At 36.9% G+C, this 25,470-nt stretch overlaps 1 protein-coding gene across 9 annotated transcripts in view; it reads left to right on the forward strand.

Moving 5' to 3' along the window:
- The window catches only part of PDE1C (phosphodiesterase 1C), a 661,967-nt gene that overhangs the window by 528,373 nt on the left and 108,124 nt on the right, over positions 1-25,470 (forward strand). For all 9 annotated transcript variants that reach the window (XM_025380636.1, XM_025380634.1, XM_025380635.1 and 6 more), the window contains exons 7-8: positions 4,245-4,361; positions 13,540-13,680. In XM_025380636.1, the coding sequence (XP_025236421.1) occupies positions 4,245-4,361; positions 13,540-13,680 (258 nt within the window). The remainder of the gene's footprint in view (positions 1-4,244; positions 4,362-13,539; positions 13,681-25,470) is intronic.

The following is a 25,470-nucleotide window of genomic DNA, read 5'->3' on the forward strand; positions in this document are numbered from 1 at the left end:
TGGGTTTCATTTCTTTCTAGTACTCTAGAGTAGTTTAGGTTTTATGCAGTGATCTGTCATTATGAGATTTATCTGATTTTGCCATATGAGATCAAGTATGTTATGGCTATAAGTATTCAACATTAGGAGGATCTTCAGTATTTGTAATTGCCCCATTATCTGATTACCTACTCCAAGTCCATTTTATAGATGAAGAAACCAAGACTCAGCAAGATTTAAAAAAAAGAGTTAATTAGAGACAGAGCTAATGTTTGATATCAGAGTTTTCGGTACATGGTAAGCTCTTAGTAATGTTTTACTGCATGAACATATAGCTCGAGAGTCCTTGTCCCATCTGTATATCCCTTTTTTTTCCCAAAGACTCTCATTGAGCCAGATGTTCCCTTGGAAGTCATGCAAATGTTTGAGTTTAAATGGGCTAAATCCTGCAGAATTACCTCTAATCAGGCAAGTTCTTGGAATTGTATAGGGTATCTCTAGGAGCCCCAAAGCAGATGCATTCCTGAAGGCAGATATTGATGAAGATCCATTGGTCTGAGCGTATTTGAGATTTGCTAAACTTGATTTGGCTTCTGGATACCAATGTGTTGCTGATCCTGTAGCCCAGGATCACTGAGTTCGTTGACATCACATGTTGTCTATGCATGGACTTGGGCCATGTGCTTAGGGACATTGTAGCGTTTTGACCTTTGCTAAAGTCATTGTTTTGTTTCTCCAAAACCTGAAAAATGTGATGATATTTTCAGAAGCTAAATTACGTATTCAGGGGGTTAGGGGGTGGGGAGTGCTTCTTGATTAATTTAATGTCAGGAAAGAGCCCCTTGGGACCATCTTGATTATATATTCATAGGCCTTTCTCTTGTCTCAGAGACATTTACTAGCTGAATTTTAGAGACCATACATACACAGATTCTCATTTATCCTTGTTCGTCTCTACCCTTTCCGTCTCTTACCTAATCTTAAAAGCAGGAAGGATACTCAGGAAGGACCCAGCAAGAAGACATGTCTTTTCTCCCATTCCTCTTTAACCCCTAATCTGATGCCCAATACATGAGTGTAATGTACATTTTAACCAGTGAAATCACTTCAGGAAATCTGATAATTCTTAATATCCACTATGAAGTTGCACTGATTTTCATAATTGAACCTGAACGTTCAATCAAAGTCTTAGAAACATTAAAAGCATCTTTTGTCTTTAATTTTTTCCTTTATCAGGAACATAAATACAAAAGGGTATACTGGTACCAAGACATTTATGAGAATGTTGCTTCTAAATTGAAGCCTCTTTTCTATGTAGAATAACTGAAAAAGAACTGGAACAAACTGTGATGTGCATGAATTGTTATTTTATACTTCACAAAAAGAAATTCTCAGATGCACACATGTTGTCTGAGGGGACAGGTACTTAGATTATTCAGATAAGGAAGACCTACTAGCTCTCTAAATAAATTGCTACTTCTCCTCACATATATTGTTGGTATGTGCATTAAAGCTGAAGCTTCTATTTCTCTTGGCTGTGTCCCTCGTTTACTGGGGAAGTTCAAAGCTTTTTGCAATGTAATATTTTTCCACTTCTCCAGATGCTAATTTTATTTGCAAAGAGTTGAAGCGATCACAGATATAGACTCTTTTGTTTCTTTCTTTATGTACTACATGTTACAAAAAAGATTATTTCCACTTCATTGCCAGAAGTTCATATGGAATCACTACTGTTTTCTTTTATTACAGAAATTTTCCCTAAAGACTGAGAGAATACAATTCCCTAAAATAACTCTTATGCTATCGTCATGTTAAGCTTTGTGGTTAATGTAAGAACATGACATAAAATTATATTTACATAAGAGAATAATGAACCAGTCTCTAAATTTGAAACATATTGCATTATGTTCTTTTTACTTTTTCCATTATATATACATGTATAGATGTAAGCTTCTAACTTGAGGTGTTCTACCTCTAGTCTTCTGAGATTAGCTTAATGGAAATGTAGCTGTATGCTCTTCTTTGGAAGGGCATCTGTTTTGTGACTCAGGAAGTGACACCTTGGAAAGACTCCAGGTTTAAAGTGGGAGGAGATGAGGAGGTTCAGGCTTCCTTTGTGTTAGACTAACAGGAAGTTCCTGCAATTTCTCTGTAGGAAGTGTCCTTGGGCAAAATTTGGTGAATGAGGAAGAATGGTTGAAGGCAGTTAAACTGGGTACTTGTTAAAAATGCGGATTCCAGGCCCCACACCAGAATTCTCTGGAGTCCCCACTGGAGGATCCATATTTTTGCTGAGCCCCTCAACTGGTTCTGAAGAACATTAGACTGAGAATTACAGCTAAGCCTTCCCTAACATGAGGGACCAAAGAAGACATCCATCTCACTGTCTCTATTTGCTCATCCTCTTTGTTCTCTAAGTCCTGATATTCAGAATAAATTTCAGCTTTTTATCATGATAATCTCTTTATTTCTAGTGATAGAGAGCCCTTTCGTTTCTGGACACTAGGATTAAAAATTGTCAGAAGTGACACAGCATTTTCCAACCTACTGAGTTGTCAGTGACTTTTTCCTTAGTACTAAAGATAAGACAATATATGTGACTCATGACAGTGCCAATGATAGTAACCGAGGTAAAGCTTTAGGTCTTGGGTTAATCTTAAGTGTCCTTGCTGTCTATAGCCTAGGCCTTAGTGGGATATTAAAGGGATAAGGCCTGGGTCACAGCACATATTCATGGCATTTACAATTTCATCTGTTGGCAATGAGATCACTAAGCGTTGTTAGTGAGGTTATTACCTGGCTCTACTACCTTATGGCGCTAGACATGTCAGTTAATCTCTGAGATTAATTGACATGTCTAGCGCCATAAGGTAGCACAGAAAAGGTGCTCACAGAAATGTACCTGTCGCTATTTCTTTGGTTATTTTAATGGAGGGGCAGTTATTGAAGACTTAAGTGAGGTTACCACTAAGTGTGAATTGGAATAATTCAATTGAAACCCCTCTGGAAAAGTTTGATTTTCCTATATACAATTCTGTTTTCCCTGAAAACTGTTTTTTAGCATCTAGGAGGGAGACCCTTAATGGCTTTGGGATGAATTTGACAGTTGGAATGTTTAGTCAGGAACAAAACTGGGATGAATGGATTATGTTGGAATTCAGTGAGGGCTGGGGTGAGAGTCACTCATGAGAACCAAGGTCTCTACCAGTGTACCATCTGACACCTTACCTGTAGGCAGTGTGGTCTCATATGAATCCTTGCTGTCAAGCTCAAGTCAATATGCTTCACTTAACTACAGGAAGTGAGATTTTGGTACCATGAAAAACCAAATGACTGTTGCTTTAACCATTGCTTAAACAAATCTTTGTTTACTACATCCACAAGAAGTTGGTTAGGATAAACCAAAGCACATCAGACTGTATTTACATATATTTTGGGGTAGCTATTTATAGGCAAAGACTTCGAACTTCAGGGATAATATGTAAGGTGTGAGTTCAGTTTAGTTTTTCCTTTTACTTTTTTTCAGTAAAGTCACTTACAGATTTGAGGACAAGATCCCAGACTAGCGACTCCAGAAATGGTAGCATTTTTCTCTCCTGTGAAATGAATGCTTTCTTTTTGGTTTCAGCTCAGCAGTTTAGATTGATGTGGCATATTATTTTGTGTTCTGTATCACACAAGTTTCTGAGCACTTCTAAATGAGTTAATATTCTTTACTGTAAACTTAGAGGAAGTCATTGGATAGTGTCAAGGGATTGGAGAGAAGTTCAGAGAAGAGGAGCACCGTAGCCTGTGGTGAATTAAACAGTAGCAGCTGCAGGGCTTAATGCAAAGCGACTGATCTCAGGCATCCAACCTATGTTTGTGTTCTGGCCTTGCCTGTATCCCCAGCACTTACTCACCTTGGGTGTTAGGGAAATTAGGTAATTTATCAATTTTCTTATCCATAAAATGTGACTAATATCTATCACTTAGAGTTGTTTTCAGGATAAATTACATATTTATCACCAACCATAATGCCTGTCATATGGCAGGTACTCAAGAAATGGCTATTTTTATTAGTAATAACACTATTTGATTTTTTTTTAAACAGTAAATACTATGTAGACTAGCCAGATTGGAAAAAGTTTGAGAGTGGAAAGGCTGTTAGTGTCACACTGTGAAATCTCCAGTGAGGGCTGCAGACAGACTTGAAAGTGGGGAGATTGATTGGCGTGTAAGTGACGGTGGGCTTATGTATTCTTTCTCCCCACCCTGTCCTGCAGGATGTGGACAAGTGGTCCTTTGATGTCTTTTCCCTGAATGAGGCCAGTGGAGATCATGCACTGAAATTTATTTTCTATGAACTACTCACACGCTATGATCTGATCAGCCGTTTCAAGGTCAGTACCTCTTTAAAAAGAAAAATAAATGAACTACGTGCATATGTTTATCCTCATATGACTTTTGGGTTTAGTCTCTTTTAATATGCAGAATGAAAACTGCTCCAGGCGACTCAGGAAGCACCCTTCGGATAGCCACTGCTGTGAATTCCTCTGTGGAGGGTGCTTTTGATTGCGCTCTTGCTGGTAGGTCTCAGTGGCATGGGAGAGACCGGAGAGACCCATTTAGATTCTGGTCTTCCTGGAAGTACAACCCAGAGCCTGTAATAACCAAGCTCCCCATCGGGCTCTGCCCATAGGTCTCATTTCCACATGACTTTGTATCCTATTGGCCAATGCTGTCAGAGGGGCAGTAATGGAGACAGAGTGAGCATCTGCTGTCTCTGTAAACCTTTTTTTCCCCACCACTTGGCTCATTCAGACAAATACTATCACTCATCATCTGTGACAGATCATTGGTATTTCCCACCCATTCATGCTTCAAATTAATTCTTCAACTTTACATAAAGAACGTGAATTGTTTCCAGTGTTCAACTCCCTACAACCTTCTAATATTGTAGACTCTCGAGGTAGGGTCAGATCCTCAGGGAGCTGATGTATTCATCTGCCAACATCTATAGTATCGAGCTCCTCTGACTTCCCTCATCAAAGGGATGAGGCTCTGGAAAACACAAGTCTTTTTCTCTACAGCATATTGATTTCTCCGGAGTTGTGGTTCTTTATATTCTCCTGGGGACTATGTATTTGGAGAGGTATCTATTTTTTTTATTGGTACAAATATTGTATATATTTATAGGGTACATGTGATATTTTGTTACATGCATAGACTATGTAATTATCAAGTCAGAGTTTTTGGGGTGTCCATTACCTGCATTATTTATCATTTCTATGTGTTGGGAACCTTTCAAGTCCTCTCTTCTAGCTATTTTGAAATGCACAATACATTCTTGTTAACTGTAGTCACCCTACTCTGATACTGAACATTTGACTTTAATCCTTCTACCTAACTGTATGTTGGTACCCATTAACCAACTCCTCTTTATCACCAACCCCCTATGCCCCCACACACATCCCAGCCTCCAGTATCTATCATTCTGCTCTCTAACTGCATAAGGTCAACTTTTTTTTAGCTCCCACATGTGAATGAGAATATGTGCTATTTGTCTTTCCATGCTTGGATTATTTCACTTAATGTAATAACTTCCAATTCTATCTATGTTGCTGCAAATGACATGATTTCATTCTTTTTATGGCTGAATAGTATTCCATTATGTATGTATACCAGGTTTTCTTTATCCATTCATCCACTAATAGACACTTAGCTTGATTCTATATCTTAGCTATTGTGAATAGTACTGCAATAAACACGAGGGTGCCGATATCCCTTTGATACACTGATTTCTTTTTTTTCTTTTCTTTTTTTTTTTGAGAAACCCCCACACAGTTTTCCATAGTGACTGTACTAGTTTACATTGCCACCAACATTGTAGAAGTGTTCCCTTTTCTCTACATCCTCACCAGCATCTTTTTTTTTTTTTTTTTTTTTTTTTAAAACATAATAGCCATTCTTACTGGGGTAAGATAATATCACATTGTGCTTTTGATTTTCATTTCCCTTATGATTAGTGATGACGAACATTTTTTTCATGTACCCATTGTCCATTATATGTCTTCATTTGAGAAATGTCTATATATCTTTGCCCACATTTTAATGCGATTACTTGTTATTTTTATCAAGTTGTTTGAGTTTCCTGTACATTTTGGGTATTAGTCCTTTGTCAGATGAATATTTTGCAAATACTTCTCCTATTTAACAGGTTGTCTCTTCACTCTGTTGATTGTTTCCTTTACTGTGCAGAAGATTTTTAGTTTAATATAGTCCCATTTGTCTATTTTTGTTTTTATTGCCTGTGTTTTTGAGGTCTTAGCCATAAAATCTTTGCCTAGACCAATTTCCTGAAGTGTTTTTTTCCTTTTGTAGTTTTATAGTTTTGAGTATTATGTTAAAGTGCTTAATACATTTTGAGTTTATTTTTGTATATGATGAGAGATGGGTGTCTAGTTTTATTCCTCTATATATGGATATTCAATTTTCCCAGAGTTTATTTCTTGAAGAAGGTGTCCTTTCTGTAAGTTTTCATTGCCTTTGTCAAAAATCAGTTAGCTGCAAATATGTGGATTTATTTATGGGTTTCTTATTCTATTCTATTGGACTTTGTGTCTGTTTTTATACTAATACCATGCTGTTTTGGTTACTATAGCCTTGTAATGTATTTTGAATTTATGTAGAGTGATGCCTCCATCATTTTCTTTTTGCTCAGGATTGCTTTGGCTATTTGGGCTCTTCAGGGGCTCCCTATATATTTTTTCTATTTCTGTGAAAAATGACATTGGTATTTTGTTAGGGATTGCCTTAAATATGTAAATTACTTTGGGCAACTTGGTCATTTTAACAATATTAAGATCTATGATCATGGGATGTCTTTCCATTTATTTGTGTCCTCTTCAGTTTCTTTCATCATTGTTTGTAGTTTTCCCTAGAGAGTTCTTGTGCCTCCTTGGATAAATTTATTCCTAGGTATTTTTTTTTTTTGGTAGCTATTGTAAATGATATTGCTTTCTTGATTTCATTTTTTGGCTAGTGCATTGTTCACGTATGGAAACACTACTGACTTTTGAAACTTTTATTTTATTTTTTTAAATATAGAGATAGGATTGCACTATGTTGCCCGGGCTGATCTTGAACTACTAGCCTCAAGAAGTCAGCCTCCCAAAATGCTAGGATTACAGGTGTGAGCGACTATGCCCAGCTGGTACTGATTTTTGTATGTTGATTTTGTATCCTGCAACTTTACTGAATTAATCAGATCTAAGACTTTTTTTGGTGTAGTCTTTAGGTTTTTCTAGATATAAGATTATATCACCTGCAGAGAGAGAAAATTTGGCTTTATCTTTTCCAATTTGGATGTCCTTCATATCTTTCCTTTGCCTGGTTGCTCTGGTTAAGACTTCAAGTACTATGTTGAATGGGGTGGTAAAAGTGGAGATATTTATACTGTTCCAGTTCTTAGAGGAAAGCCTTTCAAAATTTTCCCATTCAGTATGAAGTTAACTGTGTGTTTTTATATATGATCTTTATTATATTGATATATGTTCTTTCAATTCCTAATTTGTTGAGAGCTTTTATCATGAAGGGATATTGAATTTTATTGAATGTTTTTCTGCATCTATTGAGATTATCATATGGTTTTTGTCTTTCATTCTCTTGATATGTGGTGTATCATGTTTATTGATTTGCGTATGTTGAACTATCGTTGTATCCTTGGAATAAATCATACTCGATCGTGGTGTATAATCTTTTTGATGTGCTGCGGATTCAGTTTACTAGTATTTTGTTGAGGATTTTTCATCTATGTTCATCAAGGATAGTGGTCTGTAGTTTTGTTTTATTGTTATTGCATCCTTGTCTGGTTTTGGTATCAGGGAAATGCTGGCATTGTAGAATTAGTTAGGGAGAAGGAGAAATTGCCCCTCAATTTTTTGGAAGATTTAGAGGAGAATTGATGTTACTTCTTCTTTGAAAGTTTGGTGGAATTTGATAGTGAAGCCGTCTGGTTCTAGACTTTTCTTTTTCAGGAGAATTTGTATTACTGATTCAAACTCATTACTCATTATAGGTCTGTCCAGGTTTTCTATTTCTTCATGATTCAGTTTTGGTAAGTTGTATGTGTTCAGGAACTTACCCATTTCCTCTAAGTTTTCCAGTTTGTTAGTACACAGTTGTTCGTAATAGTCTCTGATGACCTTTGTATTTCTGTGGTATCAGTTGTAATATCTCCCTTTTTCACTTCTGATGTTGTTTATTTGGATCTTCTCTTTTTTTGCTTTGTTAGTCTAGCTGGCAGTTTATTTATTTTGTTTGTGTTTTCAAAAAAATCAACTTTTCTCATTTCATTGCTCCATTGCATTCTTTTGTTACTCTCTATTTCATTTAACTCTGTCTGATCTTCGTTATTTCCTTTTCTTACTAATTTGAGTTTGCTTTGATACTGCTTTCTTTTTCATTGAGGTGCAGTGTTAGATTGTTTATTTGGAATTTTTCTACTTTCTGAATGTGCACATTTATTGTTAAAATTCCCTCTTAGGACTGCTTTTGCTGTATTTCATAGCTTTGGGTATGTTGTGTTTAGATATTCATTCGCTTTAAAAATGTTTTTATTTCCTCCTTAATTTCTTCTTAATCCAATGGTAAGTCAGGACCATGTTGTTTAATTTCCATGTATTTGTAGTTTCCAAATTTCCTCTTGTTATTGATTTCTAGTTTTATTTTACTGTGATCTGAGAAGACACTTGATATTATTTTGATTTTTAATTTTTTGAGACTTATTTTGTGTCCTAACATATTGTCTAGGCTGGAGAATGTTCTTTGTGTTGATGAGAAAAATTTGTGTTCTGTAGCTGTTGGGTAAAATATTCTGTAAGTGTCTATTAGGTCCATTTAGTCTAATGTGAAGTTTAAATCCAACTTTGTTAATTTTCTGTATAGATGTTCTGTTTGATGCTATCATAGAGTGCTGAAGTCTTAAACTTATTGTATTAGAGTCTATCTCTTCTTTAGGTCTAGTAATATTTGCTTTATACATTTGGGTGCTTCACTGTTGGGTGTGTATATGTTTAGAAATGTTATATCCTCTTGCTGAATTGATTCTTTTTTCATTATACCATGACTTTGTCTCTTTTTAACACTTTTGACTTAAAGTCTGTTTTATCTGATATAAGTATAGCTACTCCTGCTTGCTTTTGATTTCCATTTGCATGGAATATTTTTTACGTCCTTTTCTTTTCAGTCTACATGTGTCATTACAGGTGAAAAGAGTTTCTTATAGGCGACATATAGTTGGATCATGGATTTTTTTTTAATCCATTTAGTCAGTCTATCTTTTAAGTGGGAATTTTAATCGATATACATCCAAGGTTGCTATTGATATGCGAGGACTTATTCTAGTCATTTTATTAATTAATTTCAGATTGTGTTGTATGTCCTTTCTTACTTTCTTATTATTTATAATTGTGGTTTGATGGTTTTCTGTAGTGGTAATATTTGGGTCTTTTCTCTTCCTCATTTGTGTATTTGCTTTACCAGTGAGTTTTTTCCTTTTGCATTTTCATGATGGTAGATATTGTTTCTTTGTTTCCAGGTGTAAGACTCCCTTAAGCATTCACTGTAGGTCTGGTCGAGTGATGAGGAATTCCTTCTGCATTTGCTTGTGTGGGAAAGGCTTTATTTCTCCTTCATTAATGAAGAATACCTTTGCTGAATATAGCATACTTTATTGGCATTTTTTTTTCTTTTAGGACTTTGAATCTATTATCCCATTATCTTTTAGCCTGTAGGGTTTCTAATGAGATATCTTCTGTTCATCTGATGAAGGTTTCCTTATAAGTGACTACATATTTTTCTCTTGCTATTTTAAGAATTTTTTGGCTTTGCTTTTGACAGTTTGACTCTTATGTGCTATGGAGATCTTTTTGAATTGTATCTGTTTGGGAATCTTTGAGATTCCTGTGTCTGGGTGACTAAGTCTCCTGCTACATTTGGGAATTTTTCCACTAGCATTTTGTTAAATAGGTTTTCTAACTCTTTTGTTTCCTCTTTGGTTTTGGGTACACTGAAAATGCAAATATTTTGTTGTTTAATGGTGTCCCATTTGCCACGTATGCTTTGTATATTCTTTTTTCTTTATTTTTGCCAGATGCATTTTTTGTGAAGACCTGTTTTCTAGTTCTGAACTTTTTTCTTCTTGCTTGGTCTAGTCTACTGTTGAAAGTGTCAAATGTATTTTGTATTTCATTAAATGAATTCTTCCATTCCATAATTTCTCTTTGGTAATTTGTATGATAGCTATCTCCTTGGTAAATTTATCATTAGTATCCTGAATTGTTTTCTTGATTTCTTTGTATTACTTTTATGTATTCTCTTGTATATCACTGAGCTTCTTTAGAATCGATAATTTGAATTATTTATCCAAGACTTCACAAATTTCATTTTGATTGGGGTCTCTTGCTGGGTAATTAGTATGATCCTTTGGAAGTGTCATATTTCCTTGCTTTATAAATGTTTCTTGTGTCCTTATGTCAATATCTGTGCATCTTGTTTAACAGTCACTTCTTTCCATTTTTAACATTTGCTTTCACATGGGAAGACTTTTTCCTGAAGACGTATCTATGATGTTGGTTGAGTAGAGAACTTTGGCTTTGATTCTGGGTGTGTGTAGTAGTAGAGTCTTTGTATGATTCCTTTGGCTACAAACCATGTCAGCGGTGTATATGATTTTTTCAGTAGCTTAGAGTATAATTGTTAGTGGAGGCTCTGGTGAAGTTTCACTGGAGATGGGATGCAAGTTGGGCCTGACCTTGGGCCCCATTAGTGGCAGTGGTGGGCCAAGCATGCCTGTCCCATGCCTTGGGCCCCAGGGATTTCTACACTTGCACTGGTGTTAGCAGGTCTAAGAGGCCTGATTCTTGGGCTTCCAGGTGGCTTGCTCAGGAGCCAGTAGTGGCAGCAGTGGGCCAAGTGGACTGGGGCTTCTCAGTACCCTGAACAGTAGGCATGAGCATTGGAAGTAGCAGTGGTGAGACTAACCCCTTGGTTCCAAGCATCATAGAGGTGGCTACGACAGGCTGGGTGGGCCAGTCTCCAGGCTCACAGGTAGCATGTGCAGGTGGATCCCAGCTGTGATGGGAGCATCACTTTGAGTGGGCCTGACCTCAGGTGCTTGAGAGGAGTACTCAGTTCCCAATAGTGGTAGACTGGAGTGGGCAGTCCTCAGGCCCCCAGATGGTGTGTTGAGGCACTAGAAGGTGTGGAGCTGGGCCTGTTGGATCTGCAGCCCTGCTACCGTGGAGTATGTGGTTGCTTTCAGTGGCAGCAGCTGTATACAGGTGGCTGGGAGCTTGCACTTCATTTGTGCTTTGGTCATGGCTGCAGCAGCCCTTCATGGAAGCTGTTGCAGGTGGGGGGTTTTGTCCTTACAGTACATGAACATGCATGGTGGGTTTGTTCCTGGGGGACGTGCAGTCTTTGCTGATGGTTCATACTTCAACCCTGGAGGCAACAGCCAGCCACAGTGGTGGCTGCAGGCAGAGAATGTCAGTGGGGCTCCTGAGATATGGAGATACAAGGACTAATGAGCCCCCAGGTAATATGCAGTCTGGTGGGGGCTGGGCTCTCAATATGGTGCCTTGCTGTAGCTGGTTAGGGGTTAGGAGATGTGTGGGACCCAGCATGAGCTCCCTGTATGGAGCAATGTCTTCATGTGATCTCTAGGCAGCTCCCTATCTTAGTCTCAGGGTCTGCCAGGGTTTAGGCTCTTTCTGGTGGCTAGGATACAGGAGTCCAAGGTGGGAATGTGGACTGCTAGCAGTCACTCATTCACCTTTCTTTTCACTGAAGAGACAGCCTCTCCAGGCTTCCAGCCAATCAATGCCTTGATTCCCTCTCCTTCTTTGCTTTAGGTGTTTCCTGTTACTTCTCTGTTGAATTCTAGTGTTGGATAATCTATTTGAAATGTGATTATCTACTTGCTATTTTGGTTCTTTTTTGTGGAGGAGGTGAGTGCCAGATGCCTATAGTTAGCCATCTTGAAACCCCTCCCACTGAGGAAATATGTCTTTACATGACCACAAATACTTCATGGCCATGGTCCTTAGGTCCTTAATGTTTTTTTTGCATTGGAAATCTGTATGAAAATCTTGTGGATGCTGGAGAGGATGCTGGAGACTTTCCTTGGAACAAAGTTCCTGTGCACACACACACAGCCCTTTCAGCAAATCTCGGATCTCTATAAAACAACCCAAGGAGCCCAGTTTCATTGGATTTTTATTTTTAAAAACGATAATGAATTCATCTCTTACCTCTTAAAGGTCGTATTTAAATTTTAAAAAATCCACAAATGGTAAAATGGAAGAATACGACCAAGGGAGAACAGATTATGGAATCTCAGGGGCATTAACTTACTATTTTCCTTATTATCTTTTTTTTTACAAATGTAATTGTTAATCCTCAGGAGGACACATCCTCTCCTTTTCCCCTAGCTTTATATTATATAATTTACCCTGAACCATGGAATGGATCCAGAAAACTAATACAATGAATGTTTTCTGGATGCCCTTATTTTGCCCTTATTTTGTACATGCATTTTGCAATGTTCTTCACTGCAATGTTACATAGAAAGGAAGGCATGTATATTATACATATTTCCCATGAAAGAACAATTAATCTAATTGGAAATACTCTGAGTGACTGGTAGTTGCAAATAAAGGCTGAAGTATTTTATTTGTTGAGAAATAAATGAATACATACTATGCAGCATATCTCATTTATTTGTAGGAAAACAAAGTGCACAAGAATCATAAGTTATAAAATTATTGCAAAACAAATATAAACTGCCTGAAAACAATGCCCTTTGAAAGGAATGGGTTATATACAATGGACACATAAGAAAAACAAAACAAAATCAAAACCCAAAACCAAGCTAAAGCAAAACTCAAAACCAAAATGCGATAGTCTGTTATACATGGGAACAGGAACAGGCTACGTTCTTATGTTTGTTACTTGGCAATTTATTATTGGTGACTTAGAATTTGGAAGATCTCATTCTACTGATATTACATTACAAATAGTGAATGATTCCACAAACAGGTACTAATTATTAGTATTATTTTTGAATTCCTCAGTGTTGTTTACAACATTGTTTGGTGTCCTGTGTAGCATCCTTTTTTCCCTTAGGGTTAGAGGGGAAGAGTAGATGAGGACAAGGAAATACAGAAAATTAACATAGTCACCAACAACTCAGTTTTCTGTGTGTGTATTAAAAATTACTGCTTTACATGTTAATAAAACTAAGTATCTTAAAATGATTAGATGTCATTTCTCAGGGATTCTGAAATCAGCAACAAAGAAAAATTTACAAGGCAGGCTATTCCTCAACGAAGGACTTCCTGTTAGATTTTCAAATTATCTGATAATTTTTTCAGTACTTTTTATTAACTGTGGAAAGTTCCAGCTTCCTCATATGTTATGCCTTCAGAGAAAAAGCAGTCCTGGTGCCTTAGACATTTGTGTCTCCATTGAAAGCAGTGAAGTCACTAGTTAATTAGCCTTACTGCTCTCTTTCAGATCCCCATTTCTGCACTTGTCTCATTTGTGGAGGCCCTGGAAGTGGGATACAGCAAGCACAAAAATCCTTACCATAACTTAATGCACGCTGCCGATGTTACACAGACAGTGCATTACCTCCTCTATAAGACAGGAGTGGCGGTAAGTAGGGATAGGAACTCTTAAGTTCCCCAAAAGATGTAAGGATGAGTTTTTAATGGTGACTGTTCCAATTCTGATGAGTTGGAGGCCACGAGTCGTGCATTGTTTTATGGACTTCCTGTTTCCCGGGAGTAATCTAACCAATATGGAAAGTCTTGGAGTTCCCCGTTGCCTCTGAAATTTTCTCCATCCTGAGCCTGATGAGATAAATACCTAGTAGTGATCTGCATCTTCACTGGGTTATAACCAATTTAAATATAATGACTACAACTAAGTATGTATTTCTAGATATGGAGAGTGGTACTATTAACCTTTTGCTATGGTGAATAACAATGATATTCATGCATACTGAAGTTGTATTCAATGTACTTGGCAACCATGTTATGCAAAGTTAGCTTTTGGTTTAAACCACTAGGTCTTTTTCACAGGGACTATGGTTATTCACATCCTCTTTGTATGCCTTTGAGTATTTTAACCTAATGGTAAATCTTTACATCTAACCATTTGAAATGTTTCTTGCTTCTTTTGACCCAACATTTTAGCTGTTTAGATGTTTTTTGTTTTGCTTTAAAAAATTTTTTTTAAGAGATGGGAATCTCAGTCTATCACCCAGGCTGGAGTGCAATGGAAAGATCATAGCTCACTGCAGCCTTGAACTCCTGGGCTCAAGTGGTGCTACTATCACAGGCTGCTGAGTAGCTGGGACTATAGGCATGCACCATCTTCAGTTGTTTTTGAATTTGTGTTCTGTATTTACTAACCTGCTCAACTTGGTTGTCTTTGCTTTTTTTTTTTCCTTGATGTAAGCCATTCATTTAAAAAGATAAAGCCATTAAAGGCAAAAACAGGTCTGTATGACTTTTTACTTTGAAATTTCCTTTAGAATTGACATTAAGATAGACATACTTTGGATATAGTTATCAATTATTCCATAAACCCAGGGCACATTTGTTATCTTTTCCTTCAGTGCCTGTTGAAAGACTTGGCCTAATAGCTCACTAAATTAAAAATTGATTATGTGGGAGAAGTATGGGCTTTGGAGCTAGATACAGTGGCTATAATTCCCTTCTTAATTGCTTGCTAGATATTGTGACCTATGATAAATTACTTGAGTCTCTGAGTGAAGACTTCCTCATCTTTTAAAATGGTGAAAAACATTTCACTTTGTAGAAGTGCTCTGATGGTTAGGAATGAAGTATCAAAAATATTAAGTACTCGGCCTCCTAAAGGAAGCTCAACAATTAGGCATTATTGTTAAAACACTGCAGAATTTTCCTAAAACCTGTGATCATTTTTTCAGTTCTTCCTCATTATAAAGCTGATTTCTTAAAAATAGTATTTAAAACACTATCTTTGAAGTTAAGTTATAACAAGATTATAAAGGGAACATTTTTCACTCAATAAAAGATTTTTACCAAACATTTAGAGCAAGCATCATATTGAATGATGGTTCCATGAATACATGGAGCAAGACAGGGATACCCACATTAATACTCCCTCTTGGCATTTTTCTGGACATCTCAACCTCAAGAATGCAGTATGCAATATGACATCTTCAAAAGTTGAAGATACGTTCTGTGAAATAATGTGATCATCTCCTTTAGAAAATAAAATAAAACCCTACAAATTCTTAGATCAAATAAAATACCTCAACAGGTCTAGATAAAAGAATTCTCCTATGCACTGGAAATTAATGAGTGTAATAGAAAAACGTACATTCCCAACAGTTTTTAAAAAGCATATAAATCACCTATAAAGAGCTTCAAAAACAATAAAAAGGAAACTGTAAAACTAAATCAAAGGGCACAAAAATGATCCTTAAATAAATGGAAAAGGCATCATTTTTTAATGTGAGTGAAACTTCAGTACTATATAGATGTCAATTTCCCTCAAAGTAATTTATAAATTCAAAGAAATACTAATCAAAGTTTCAAGGATCTTGATATGAAACATGATAATTTGAATCTGCAATTCATGTAAAATAGGTATTTCACAACCTTAGAACAGACAATTTTGTAAAAGAATAATCTAATGGGGAATAGTTCTTACTCTCTTAGATATTAAAATATCTACTGAAGCTGAGCATGTGCCGTTTGTGAAAAAATAGGCAAATGTATCAATAGAATTGATTAGAGTTTCAAAAAATAAACCCAAATGTTTATTGAGAACTTATATGCTGGGTCCTTTATTATAGGATGCTATAGACTGAATGTTTGTGTTCTCCCAAATTCCTCTGTTGAAATCCTAACTTCCAATGTGATGGTATTAGGTAATGGGGCCTAGGGGAGGTGACTAGGTCATGAGCGTGGAGCTGTCGTGAATGGGATCAGTGCCTTTATAAAAATGAGTTCCCTTCCCTCTTCTGCCGTGTAAGGACACAGTCATCTATAAATCCAGAAGCAGGCCCTCACCAGATGCCACATCTACCAGTGCCTTGATCTTAAGCTTCCCAGCCTCCAGAACTGTGGGAAATAAATTTCTGTTGTTTATAAGTCACCCAGCCTATGGCATTCAGTTATAGCTGCCCAAATGGACTAAGATAATGAACAAGATAGGAGGATATCAGTACTCTTGTGGAAAGTAACATTCTGGTGTGAAGTTACAGATACAAGAGACCAATGGAAAGCAATCAAGAAAATGTTATTAATACTCTGTAGAGAATTAAAATAGAGGACCTACCCAGGGAAAGCTGGGTGTTTTATCAGATAGTCAGGAAATCACTCTCTCTAGAGATAGTATTTAAGCTGAGATAGTTGTGTTTTTTGGCTTCAGCCATGCTAACAGTGAAAGAAGAGTGTGACTGCAGAGTTAGTGCAGGGTTTTAGTACAAAAGTCCTGTGAGAGAATAACTTTGCTACATTCAAGGAGCAGAAGTAAGGCAAGCCTGGTGGGAACAGCACATGATGGGGACAGTGGTGCATTATGAGGCTGAGGAAGAAGCAGGAGCTAGACCAGGTCTGGCTTTACAGGCCACACTAATGAGTTCCAATTTTATCCTAAGTGCAGTCAGTAGGAAGCCACTACAGGGTTTTAGACAGGGGAGTGATGTGATCTGATGAAGATTCAAAAAGGATTACTGTGGGGAATGCTTTTTAAGGCAGCCTGCTAGGAAAATCCTGCAGAAGTCTAGTGAAGAGATGCTGATAGTTTGGACTAGGAAGGATGCTGCTGGGATGGAGAGAAGAAAATGCTGTTTCTGAGACAGAGTTAAAAGGACTGCTGTGGTGAATAGGATTTGGAACATTAAAGTGGGGAATTGAGAATACATCTTAGATTCTTGGTTTGATAAACAGTTGACAAGAATGCCTGGTGGCAAACCAATTTTTGGAGGAAAGGGGATCAAGAATTCTGATTTAGACATGTAGAGCTTAAGATCCCTAGTAGACATCCACATACAGAGGCCAAGCAGAAAGAAAAAGGATGCTAGAGTTCCAGGGGAGGTTGGGGATAAACATGTAGATTAGGTAGTCTTGGGCATATCAATAGTATAAGAAGACATGGAACTAGATGAGATGATCTAAAGAGAGAGTGAATAGATAGTTAGAAGGGGCTCTGAACTGAGTCCTGGAGCACTCCAAAGATCAAAATGAAGGCAAAGAATTAGAGCCAACAATAGAAACTAAAAAAGAGTGGCCAGTGACATGGGGTATAAACCAAGAGAGTTTGGGGCCATGGAAGCCATGGAAAGAGAATTCTTCAAGAAGACCGTGGTGCATTGCATGGGACATGCTGATGGTCAAGTGAGACAAGGACAGAGAAGTGACCATTCACTCTGGCAACATGGAAGTCATTGTTGACCTTGACATGAGTTGTCTCAGTGGTTTGGCGAGAATGGAACACTGACTAGAGTATAATGAAGAAAAAATTGCAGGTGAGAACATGAAAACTTGACTGTAGACAACTTTATGGGGAAAATTACCCAGTTTAGAAAACGTTTTGGCCACAGCTATTTATTTAGAAAAAAACGGAATGCTTTCATTCTACTTTGAGTCATTCACCCCTCAAAAATCTGACAAATGAATTAAAGATGTAAATACAAAAGTAAAAATTGGATCATATTAGAAGAAAAAATGAGAATATGTTTATAGCCTTGAAAAAAGACGTTCTTTTTAAAATTCAGCTTTGAAACACAAGAGTTGTACAACAAAATATTGATTAATTTGAATATATTAAAGTTAAAAACTTCTGTAGGATAAAAAGAATCATAAACAAATTAATGAAGTAAGCATTTGGAGAAAATACATAGAGAACATAGATTAAGATCCAGATTGTATAAATGAATCAGGAAAATGACACAAATTCAGTCAAAAAATATGAACAGGCAATTAACAGAAAAGGTAATACATTTAATCGATAAAAGAAATATGAAAAATGCACCACTCATTAGTGTCCAAATATATATAAACTTATACTAATTTTAATCCATTATATGCATATGGATAAAAATTTGAGTTTGATAATATTAACTTGGTTAGGAAGCAGGGCAGGGTTTCTAAACCTCAGCACTGTTGACGTTTGGGGACAGATAATTATTTGTCACTTTTCTATGCATTGAAATGTAGCAGTATGCCTGACCTGTAGTCACTAGATGCCAGTATCACCACTCCCCATTCCAGTTATGACAATGAATAATGTCTTCAGATCTTGCCAAATAAACCACTGGTTGGAGGGGCAATAGTCCCAGGTTGAGAACCACTGATTGAGAAGAAATTATATTCTCATATACTGCTCATCTGAGGGTAAATTAGTATAGTCATGTAAGAAAACAATTTTGCAGTGATTGCTATAAGAAAAAATATACATACCAATGCTCTAGCACTTCCAAGTGTACCCACAGAGGCCTTAAACAGTCAAATTCATTGTAGCAATGTTTGCCATAGTGAACAATTACCGAGTATATACCTATCAATAGGGAGTTAGAACTCTGAAATACCATAGATTTCTATGACTGAAATTCAAGATGTATTATTAAGTTTAAAAAGTTTTAGAAAAATATGTTCTACATGATGTATATTATTAAACATAGCACATAATATGCACATAGATATATATGAAAATATATTGAAAAACATCTAAAAACATAAGCAGTAAATTGAAGATAGTGGTTACCTCTGGGGAGATTCTCATCCTGGAGTGGTGGTCAAAGGGAACTTTATATCTATATTGTTTGAAGTTTTTTTTGTTAATACTAGTGGGTCATCCCAGTAGTGGGACCATCTTATGGACCCTTATTGGGTCATCCTATCACTTAAACAGTTACAAATTGTTTAAATTTTATTTGTAAAATTACTTCTCTGTAAGACCGTTACTTAGGTGAAGTGAGCTGTGAACATTTTAGGATATTGGATATAAGATTAGAGGATATTGTAACATTATATCATATATCCTATAATATAATATAACTTTATATTATTTAAATTATTAAAGTTATATTACATTATAGGATATGTAATATATTCTATATTATAATATAGGATATTATAGGATATTGTACTATTATAGGATATTGGCTATATAAACAAATAGGATAAATAAGTCTATAATACTGGGATTTATTGAAACAAACAGGATAAATAAACCTCTAATACTTTATTGACTCTCTCTATATATATAATATATAGTCAATAATCATATATTATGATAGTTTCTCTAGGTCATTATATATTTATTATGGTAAGAAAATCTAATAGTTCATTATTGGGTTATTCTGTAACTTAAACAGTTAACATTTTTTTCACCCCTGTAAATAATAATGTGGTTACCCTCCTTGCATAGCAATATTTCCCCACTAAAGTTTCATATGTGCGTGTTTGTTTTTACTTTTTATTGTTAATACTAGTAAATTAAACATTTTCCTTATGTATTAACCACTTTTATTTTCTTTGGTTATGACATCTCCATTCGTGAGAACTTAATATTTTGCTTAAAAAAAGTTTGAATTTCTCAACATTTTTTAATGAAAATGTTTATGTAATGCCTAGCATGCAGTGGAATGTTAGTAAATGGTAGTTATTATTATTACTAAACATAAGTAATCATGACTAACAACACTTGTCATATATGTAAAATATTTCAAAACTTGTGATTGCTTTTTAGTTGTATGATCTTATATACAGACTTTCTCAAAAATAACATAAGATAACATATTAGTGGGAGAATACATCTTCTTCACTCCTAAGGTTTGCATTCATTTGGAGTGTTTTCCTTAGGGTAGGCTATATTTTGCTACAGGATCAAACAATTCCAAAATCTCAGTGGTTTAGAAATAATGTCCGGTTTTTTTCACCCCCATAACAGTGAGTTAAAGAATCTGCCTGTGTCATTCTCACTCCAGGCCTAGGTTTTCTGAACAGTCACCCTCCTGAGTGTTGTCAGGCATTATGGTAGAGAGAAAGGGTCTCTGGTCTTCCTATATCTGTATTTAAATTCTATGGCTTGGAAACTCTGCTCATCACTTCTGCTCACAACTCACTGGCCAAAATGACTCACACAGCCCCTCCCAACCATAAAGGGGCCAGAAAGTCTAATCCTACTATGTGCTTGAAAAGAAGAAAGCCAAACACTTTCTGTTATTTATTTGAGTATTTCTCCCTGTCTGTTTTCTCTTCTGTCTGCTTCTGGCACTTCTCTTAGACCTTCTGAATCCATCTTCAGACTTCTTAGCTTCTCCCATGTTTTCCCATCTTTCAGTATTTTAATGATACCTCCTGAGAGATGTCCTCAACTCTTTCTTCCACATTATCAATTTGGCCTTCAGATATGTTCTTCTAGTTATTCAATCTGTTTGTTTAGTATTTTTAGTTAGCAATATTTTTTAATTTCAGGAGCTCCTCTTTTTTTTGCCCTTGGAATGTGCTATTGTCTTAGCAACCTTACATATTTATGAATATACCTATACATTTTGAAAACCTCTTTTAGAAGTCTTTTTAAGAATAGAATTATCTCTTTTAACTCATGGGGAATATGCTATTTGTTTATGAGACTCTTCTTACACTATTGGCTTTTTTCCCTCAAAATGTCAAGTGAAATTTGGTTGTTGGAACATATTTGTAAGTGCATGTCCAGGTGGGTTAGATGGGTCAGGGGTGTGGGTGTCCTCTGTATTTGTGTGGTCTGTTCAAAGTGGCTTCTAGGGAGGGCATGGCAGCTCTTCATCAGCAACAGCCTTCTCAGTGTCCTTCCCACCTCTTTGACTGTAGCTTTTGTCCTTATGCTTGTAAAAATGGCTGATGTACCTTTGCAAATCCAGGTAAAAAGATAAGGGAGAATATAAAGCACAAAAGTTGGAAACCAAATAAATATGCCCACTTTTAAAGAGCTATCCAGAAATCCAAACCAGCAACTTTCGCATCTATTTTATTGGCCAGACCTGTGACTCATGGCCACTGCAATACATAGGGAAGTCTGACACATTGCCATCTCAAACAAAATCAGAGACATTGTTAGTAAGGAAAAAAAGGACAGTTGGGCAATCAAAAGTGATTCCCATTACAAGTAATGCTATTCTTATTTTAAAGAAGAGAAATCTCTAATTCATAGAAATTAAAATTATTCTATTATAAAGTAGCTGTGTGGGCTATATTGTGTTTCTCATCAATTCATATATTGACGTCCTAGTCCCCAGGACCTTGAAATGGGACTGTATTTGGAGAGATGGCCTTTGAAGAGGTATTAAGGTAAAATGAAGTCGTATGGATGGGCTGTAATCCATTATGACTGGTGTTCTTAGAGAAAGAGGAGATTAGAATACAGACATGCACTTGCAGGGAGAAGAATCCACTGTGAGGACACAGAGAGAATATAGCTATCTGCAAGGCAAGGAGAGAGGTCTCAGGAGAAAACAGTCCTGCTGACACCTTGATTTTGGACTTTCTCCTCCAGAAATGTGAGAAAATAAATTTCTGTTGTTTAAGCCACCTAACCTGTGTTATTTTGTTATGGCAGCCCAAGCAACTGAGTACAGTATGGGAGCCAGGATTTGGTCCCAGCTCTGACTGTTGTGCATTTGAATATTAGGCATGCTTCTACAATATGCCTTTGGCAAAAAAAAAAAAAAAAAAAAAGCCTCTTATATTCTTACACCTCAGTATCCTCATGTGCACTTACTTCCAGGTATTGTGATGAGGATGAAAATGGATGTAAAAATGCACTTTGAACTCATCTATTCAACATACCTATTGTGCAGAATACACTCTGGGGACATAAAAGTGAATCATGCGCAGCTTCTTCATCTCTCACCAAAAACACCCAGCATTTATGCCAGTACAAGTTATCATTAACATAAATGTTGTATCATAGCAGTGATCACGATTTACTGCATGCTATTCTTAAATGAGCTCATTTTCCATTTGCTGTTGAATTTCCATGATCAATTCAGGCCATATTTAGAATGATTCTTAAATATAGAAACTATTTCCTACCTACTCTCTCTTTGAAATGTAGCTCAAAACAAACTTCTTTCATTGTGAGCTTACAAAAACAGTGGGGAGCATTCTGATGAATGGAGAACATACTGTGACTCTAACCTTTCATTACAAACCAAGAGGGAGAAAATGCTTTAAATCATTTCAGTGTTATAAATTGTAAGACACATAGAGAATCAAAACAACCCATTGATAAAGTGGTGTCTGGGCTTCAACATCAACAGTAATACTTTGTAAATGTAAAACATTGTAATCTGTTTGTATTACTCATTATTGTTTAACTTAAGTGCCTAGAAGATACTTGGATCCTTTCAGAATTATTTTGCTCATTTCCAAGAGAAAATCCTTAGACAGAAATAAATTGAAGAATTATCTATTGATTGAATAGATGTTCTTTGACTCTAAGTTCTAGTTTACTTTTTGATTTAGGTGAAAAGTTTTCAAACTCCAAAACTATCCCTTTGCCACTCTCCTTGCTTTTGTCAAGCAAGATGCCAGTAATCTTCCCTTTGTCTATTTTTTTTTTTTTTCCAGAAAGGAGAAGCTGCGTATCTTGTTTTTTTTTTTTTTTTGGTCGTTTATGACATGACCATAATTAATACAGGAAAGACTAAGGATATCAAAATTACATTTTGTTTGAAGAGTGCCAAATAATTTTATTAGGGATTGTAATTAGTAGAAATTTGGCTCCTGCAACCTTTGTTCTCTGGTGTCACATGTGTTTATTAATATGTTACATTGGATTGTAAAAGGGATTTTGCAGATGCAATTAAGGTTAACAATCAGAAGAACTTAAATAGGGAGATTAGCCTGGATTTTCCAGGTGAGCCCAATGTAAACACACAAGTTCATCAAAGTCAAGGAGGTATGGCTGAAATCAGACGTTTCAAGTGTGAGAAGGACCCAACAGTCATTGCCAGCTTGAAGGTGAAGAGGGAAACCGTGGAAAACGTTAGAAGGAAATGAATTCTGCCAATGCCCCGAATATTCTTGGAAGCAGATTTTCCCCCAGAGCCACCAGAAAGGAACGCAGGCCTTTCCGAACCTTGATGTCAGCCTTGGGATACCCTGACCAGGGAACCCATCCACACTGGGCTGGGCTTCTGACTGGCAGAACTGTGTGCAAATAATCAGAAGCGTTTTTGTTTTTTTTTTTTAGACAGAGGGAGTCTCGCTCTGTCACCCAGGCTGGAGTGCAGTGGTGCGATCTCAGCTCACTGCAACCTCTGCCTCCTGGATTCAAGTGATTCTCCTGCCTCAGCCTCCTGGGTAGCTGGGATTACAGGTGCCTGCCACCACACCCGGCTGATTTTTGTATTTTTAGTAGAGACGGGGTTTCACTATGTTGGCCAGTATGGTTTCAAACTCCTGACCTCAGGTGATCCACCCGCCTCGGCCTCCCAAAGTGCTGGGATTATAGGTGTGAGCTACCACACCAGGCCTGGAAGTGTTTTTTAAGCCTCCAAGACTGAGCATTTGTTAAGGTAACATGGAAAACTAACAGATTACTAAAGAAACTCTATCATTCACATTAGAAAAGTCACAACTTGCTAGTAGTATCTCCTCTAACAATGAGAAACTGGCCATGTCCTTTTCCTTCAGGTTTCCTCTGGGCTGTTGTACCCCATGTCTCCTCATCTGCCCCTATATGCAGGAACAAGTGGCTTGCTTTCTTGCTGTCATACACAGCAAAACTCAAGATCCCCTGTTACCAGTTGTCAAAGCATCCTTTCAGATGAACCAGTTGTGACACTCATATTTTGTAGATAGGAAAATACTGGTAGCATATGTGACTTGTACCTTGCCACTAATTGGTAATTCTGGAATAAAATGCCAGTGGGACTTTAATTTCTGACTTCTTATGGGTTGACACAAAACCTTCTGGGTTCACAGCAGTTTATTTGGAAGAGGCAAGGAAATCTGAGCTATATTAAAATAGGAAGCTCAATTTCCTCCAAAATAGCTTCCCCTACTTTCTCTGTTTCTGTTAATGATGCTATCTAATACCACCTGAGGGATTTGTTAGCCATTCAGTGAGGCTAGGAGTGTTGAGGTCATCTAACATATTGTTCTCCTCGACTGCAACCTCATCTGGTCTTCCTACCACTTCCAAAAGTCAGATAATTGCTAAGTCATATGACTTCTACCTCCACACTGTCTGTACATCCTATATGAACTTTTCAATCTGAAAATACTGCTTTTGACCAGGCACAGTGGCTCATGCCTATAATCCCAGAATTTTGGGAGACCCAGATGGGCGGATTGCTTGAGCTCAGAAGTTAGAGACCAGCCTGGGCAACATGGTGAGACTCCTATCTCTACTAAAAATACCAAAAAACACAAAAACAAAATAGCTGGGCATGGTGGTGGGTGCCTATGGTCCCAGCCCTTACTTGGGAGGCTGAGGTCCGAGGGTTGCTTGAGCCATAGGGACAGAGGTTGCAGTGAGCCAAGATTGCACCACTGTACTCCAGCCGGGGCAACAGAGTGATACCCTGTTTAACAACAACAACAACAACAACAAAAATGCTTTTATATCTCCCTTCTCTCCTCCTGTCCAAATATCCTTCCTGAAGTGGGGAGCTGATTGCATGACTCTTCTGTGTGAGCTTCACCGCCTGCTGAATCTGGTTTATATTCCTCACTTACTCTGTTTTCTAATGCCTGACCTCATAGGGCCTCGATCAGCCTTCACTCCTGCTCCAGTCAAGGGCATCATTTTCTTACCTGAAATGAACATGATTTTGCTACCAGGACTTGTTCATTGAGTTCATTCTTCTGAAAATGCCCACCTTCACTTCTTTCTCTGTCAAATTTTCGAGACCGATCTTAAACATCTCTCTCTTCTGTGAAGCTGTTTCTCCCAGATACCACTTTTCTTTCTTCTTATCCCCAAAGCAGCATAACTTCTTCTAAGCATGCATGGTGTTTGTTGAAAAACTAAGGTGTTAAAATGAGTTTTAAAGACAATGGTTTTGTTTTTTTGTTGTTGTTTTTGTTGAATGCCTGTTTAATCATTCATTGTTTTTGATTTAATAGAGGTAGGTTATACCTAAGATAGGATTTTGTTCAATTATTTGGGTAAGGAGGGAAGCATCACTGATAGTTGTAATATGAGAACTGTAATTATACTGTTATTTAGATGCTCTCTGCTGCCTGTGCTGATGTTCTGTGACTAGGATTTGTTTAGATGTTACACTGTCTCCCATTCATAATCTTATTTTAAAATGTGAAATTAATGCTACATGACCTTAGAATAAGAGATACATGTGGGAGAGGAGGTAGAGGGAACCGGGGACAGATGGGTGGGGACAAAATATTAGGGAAGAAAAGAAAGACAATGCCAAAATGGAAAAAAAAGTTTACA

This window comes from Theropithecus gelada, chromosome 3 (genome assembly GCF_003255815.1).
Source record: "Theropithecus gelada isolate Dixy chromosome 3, Tgel_1.0, whole genome shotgun sequence".
In the NCBI taxonomy this organism is placed as follows: Eukaryota; Metazoa; Chordata; class Mammalia; order Primates; family Cercopithecidae; genus Theropithecus; species Theropithecus gelada.